This window comes from Aquarana catesbeiana, linkage group LG11 (genome assembly GCF_042186555.1).
Source record: "Aquarana catesbeiana isolate 2022-GZ linkage group LG11, ASM4218655v1, whole genome shotgun sequence".
Lineage (NCBI taxonomy): Eukaryota > Metazoa > Chordata > Amphibia > Anura > Ranidae > Aquarana > Aquarana catesbeiana.
This window is the reverse complement of record NC_133334.1, coordinates 216,490,919-216,496,057: the sequence shown is the minus strand read 5'-3', so window position 1 is coordinate 216,496,057 and position 5,139 is coordinate 216,490,919. Positions and strand designations below refer to the sequence as shown.

Below are 5,139 nucleotides of genomic sequence, written 5' to 3'. Positions count from 1 at the left end.
ACAGTCTTGTGTCACCTAATAATGGGGACTTTGTATCGCTTCCCCCTCCACTCTGAAAAAGAGACGTCACCCCCCTACCCCACCCCAAAAAAAATGTCACAGTGTTTAGCGGAGGTACAGCCTTCATCAAACATACAACTTTGGTCTCAATTTTACACTAGCTTGAGATGTCTTTGTATCTTTCTCCTTTATGGCTTTCCCAGTGTCTGCAACAGTGAAACTTTGTTCCCTTAGGCCAGGTTCACATCTATGCAGGTTGCATATTTCAATACACATTTTTGATCCATTGAAGTCTATGGAACCAAAAACCAGAAAAAAAGTCCCTGGCCCTTTCCATAAAATGCACAGATATGAACGTGACCCATAGGAAACCATGCTAATGGATTGTAGTGAGTTTCTGCAAAACTGAAAATGCACTAAAAATAAATAAATAAATTAAATAAAAAAAATGCATAGGTGTGAACCAGGCCTAAATTCCTGGTCCATTACTGGCTTCACATTGAGAGATTTTTCAGTAACTGGCAGCAAGACCGGTTGTTCCCATGGATAGTATACTTTGGTGGTCTTTACCCATCCAGTCAATTAATTGTAAGTAACTTATTTTTTTATTAAAGTGGTTTAATATACACTATCCAGTGTGCTCGGTTTCCATTTTTAGCTTTCTTCTTATATACTGTACACACAGCACTTGCAAGGAAGCATCTTTAGATCCAGTAAAGCTTGGCACATGTGTAGATTCAAGGAGTAGAACATATGAAAATCTATCATCAAGTTTCTTTAGTGATCTTGTACTACCCATGTCTATTCTTTCCAGTATAAATAAATGTGGTAGAGCTAAATAATTTAGAGGGTCCGATTCATAAAAACTGAATAAAAGAAAGCAATGACAAAATACATTGTTTGAATAGTAACAATAACATCATGAAAATAATATAGTAAAGCAATAGTATTAATAACATCACCATGCACAAAAGCTCAAATTTTGTGCCTTTCTTCCAATTTTCCCAGACTCATAAAACACAAATCTATGGATGGTTGTAATGTCAGCAGCCAAACCAAAATTAAAAAGAGAAAATCACTTTATTTAATGTAGATATTTCCAGGGATGAGTGACTTGTATGTTATAGTAAAGCTGAAGTTGACCTATATTACACCTGAAACCGCCCTGAAAGGAGGCCAAGGCGATCAATGTTTCGATGTAAAACACTATGTACAATACCCATGTACTTGGCTGGGTCGCCTTCTCGAGTAAAGTCTCTGTAAAATAATGCTCGCTCTGCCTGGAATACAAATCGCTGTGGAAAAGGCCCATTTCCTCGTACAAAGTCCCAAACACTGAGCAGTAGCAAGCGGACCTCATATGGCGCCAGGAGGGAGAACATCTCATGCATGTTTGTGAGAGCTGGAGGAAGGAGCTGTCCCTCTCCCATACAGGATACTAACTCACAAGAAGCCATTAGATGCCATGGAGAGTTTATAGAAGATGACTCACGTGATGCTTCCCAATGTGCCAAAAGTGTAGCAAGAAGACCCCTAAGCAAAACTGAACAATAACAAAGAGCAGGACAGCCCTGTGCCACGACATGAAGAAGCTGAAAAAGTAAAGGATTTTTACGGAAGCATCCATATATAAGCAAGTCTCTTTGTACTGTGGTTCGTGCATGTTCCTCCGGGGGCCAAGCCAACTCACTGTTTGTCACATCAAGGCAAGCACACTCAGTGATTGTCACTGCCAAAGTCTTGGCAGCCTCAGGGTCTAAAGTAGTCAACTGCCCATCTTCTTCTCCTTTATTGGCACAGCAGCAGCATAATAGGGAGATCAGACTCTGTGTATTTTCGGCACACTCCTCTTGTCCACTTTGTCGACTTTTCTCCTCTGGCTTTAACCCTGCTCCGATTACTCCTGCATGAAACACAGACCACACACTTCCTGAAAAATCTACTGTTGAGCCAAGGTGACTGTTACTCTCTAAAAGAGAACCAGTTGCTCCCTCTGATTTCTGAGACACTGGGATAGTGCTTTGTCCTCCAAAAAGTCCTGCATTACCCTGGTGCAATGCTCCTTCAACAAGTTGATGTAGCACTGCTTTTCTGCCAGCATGAGAGACTTTACTGAGGCACAAAAGAAGCCGAGAGGCACTGCTTACTCCAGAGCTGCTGCGTATGTGCATGGAATGGAATAAAAGGTATGAAGATGAGCGAATAAGAAGGTGGAGCTGGGCAGGGGGTAGAGATGAAGGGAAAGGACAACAACACAGTAGTAGACAAGCAGCCTCACACACTCCAGGGTTGCTGTGTAGAAGCAACTGGCCAAAATCAAACAAATGCTCAGAAAGTGCTGCTCCTATCTCTCTACCTATTCCCCCTTCTTCGTTTTGGACAACAAGAGCCAAGTTCTGCAACAACTGCAGAGCTCTCTTATCTGTCAGAGCACCTGCATGCATCTGAGACACACTTCAGGCTACTACTGCTAGAGCTAGACCTTGCATACAGGATGAAAGTACTGCATGAAGCTGGACTGCTAGGCCCAGCTCTTCAGGACTCTGAGCTAAGGTAAGCAATAGGCAAAGGACTTCCGGGGCACATGGTGGATTACTATAGATGCAGAGCAATCCCAGAAGCTGATGAATCCACAAGTGACGCTTCCTCTCTAAACGAAGCATTTCAGCACACAATTCTGAAAGATGGCCCCTCATAGCATCTAAAAATGGAACTGCTCTTGGCTGGGCTTCACTTGCTCCCCTTCCCGATGTTCTTCCATAAACTTGCTTTTGTAGACTGAGAAGCAGCAATCTTACAATGCGATCACAAGCCTCCCTGACAGAATCATGCACTGCTAACCCTGGCGTAGTTATAACAGAAGCAGGCATTGCTGTATCCAGAAGAAAACGCAGAAGGCGTGGAGCACCAGCAGATGTTTGGCATGCCAGGTGTACACTCAGATTAAGCATGTTGTCCAGTTCTTCATGAGGTGGGGTTGAGCAGTGCTGTTGTAGCTGGGCTAATGTGGAGGGCTTTAAAGAATCTACCAAATCTTGACATACAGTTCCCAACAAAGATGATGAAAGAGCTGCCAGCTGCAACAAGTATGGTAGAGTTGCTCTCTGTTGCTTGCTTCCGGGCCTCAGAAACATTCTCAGGATCTCCTGACGGATACTGTTTCCATGGCGTGAGCTTAAATGGCCTAAAATACCCACCACAGAGCCCAACTTTGGTACACGTTTTTTAGGGGTCTCCGCAGGGGAGCTGTGTGCACAAAAATCCTTAAGTCCACATGATAGCACTCGGCTGATTATGGTACTTGGAAAGGAGTTCCCAATGTGTGCTACCACCCAATCAAAATGTGGAGAGTGTTGAACTGAAGTATCTAGCAAAGCATCCACACAGGCATCTGGGCAGCTATCTATCATAGTGGAAAGACAGAGAGTGTAAATGTCCATAAGAACTCGCGTGGCTCTACATGACATCCTCAGTTGTAACAATTCATTGAGACTTGCAGAGTGTGGCATCCCTTGTCTGTTTGCATGTTTACTGCTCAACTGTCCCATAAGTTCAATAGACCATGCAGAGATGAGAGGTGCCCAAGCTCTTGGATTAAGCTTAATAAACTCTTCTAGCACCTTTTGCACCTCCTGTGTCACTTCATCCAAACCTAGAGTGGATAGTGGAGGAGGCCCTCGACGCTGAGAGGATGAGGATTGTGGAAGGGATTCTTGAGAGTCTCTTTCACTTAGGAACCAAGAAATGCTGTCATGAAAAACGGAACGCAGGTGTTCCAGTACGGCATGCCGGGCAGAAGGCAAACAGAGCATTAGTAACAGGGCACAGCGGGCATGTTCACGAGGGCTCAACTTTTGGCCGTGCTGAGGATCAGAACCACTTAGGAATGACTTGATCTGAAGGGAGAGATCCTGCGGGCTGTGAAGGAGAAATTAGTTGTTGAAACGTTATTACAATACTTACATGGTCAGAAAATAACTTGGATGTAAAAACTATTATTATCATATATTCAACATGTATCAGAAATGTTTTCTTGAACACAAAGGCAATTAAAAACTTCAGTTTCAGAAGCCCATGATGGCTCTGAAAGGATATACGAGGACTGTTTTGGTAAATTGCTGACCTTTGCTTCTGAAAATGGTAGTTTTGTGGCTGTAATGCTGATACTTTTAGCATCATCACATTTCTCGGAAGGGGACATGCAGCTTCTTGCCATAGATTATAGAGGAAAGCTTGTGCCATAGCAGGTTTGGAAATGCCAGTCTTTCCATTTTACTGTATGGCAGAATAGAAGTAGCTTCCAAGAAAAATAATTGTGACACAATTAATTTATTGATTTAAAGTAGTTCCAAAGGCAAAAGTCTTTTTACCTTCATGAATTCTCTGCAATAGATGAAAAGACTTTCAATAGGAGTTCCTCCAACCACCCCCCATCCCCCTTAAACACTTACCCAAGTCTTCTCTCGATCACGTGCTGTCCGGTCTCAAGCAGCTCTTCTCCCCTCTTCCTGTATTCACAGGAGGCTCTGACAGCAGCTGGAGACATTGGCTCCTGCTGCTGCCAATCAAATCCTGTGATGAGGAAGCAGGGGGCTGGGCAGAACTGTGCTGTGTATTTATGGATGCAGACAGCCAGGCTTGGGTGTGCGCCAGTAGCTTGCAATGGGGACATTCAGAGAAAAGATGCGGAAAGCGCTGGCAGGGGATCCCAGTAGGGGAGGTAAGGGGCCGCTCTATGCAAAACCATTGCACAAAGAAGGCAAATATAACATCTGTTTTATTTTAGGAAAAAAAGTTTACAACTGCCTTAAAGCTGAACTTTACCCATAACAACTTGATAAAAAATAATGTTCTTTAGCAAGGAATATACATTCCACATTAATAATTATGCTACCAAAATGAGTGTGTGCTGTAAATTGCCTCCAGCATTGCTCCTGTTTCTTCTTGCCGTTTTGCTGAAGCACAGAACCCCTTATCAGCAAGTAATTATAAAGAGGAACTAAACCCATCGATTTAATGATTTCAAAACACAGTTATATTCCTGGAATGTCAGGATTGCTAACTGTAACATTTTCTTGTGTCCTCAACCAAACTGTCAAATCATCAAACGACTGGTGTCATAACTGATCACGTGCCGCA

The 5,139-nt window shown here is 43.2% G+C and overlaps 1 protein-coding gene across 1 annotated transcript; it reads right to left on the bottom strand.

The window, feature by feature from the left end:
• Positions 1 to 1,104: 1,104 nt before the first annotated feature.
• LOC141111736 (integrator complex subunit 5-like) lies at positions 1,105 to 4,546 on the bottom strand. The gene is given in 2 exon segments (XM_073603876.1): positions 1,105 to 3,918; positions 4,452 to 4,546. Coding segments are annotated over 2 exon segments (2,865 nt in total). The 3' UTR covers positions 1,105 to 1,148.
• Between the last annotated feature and the right edge of the window lie 593 nt (positions 4,547 to 5,139).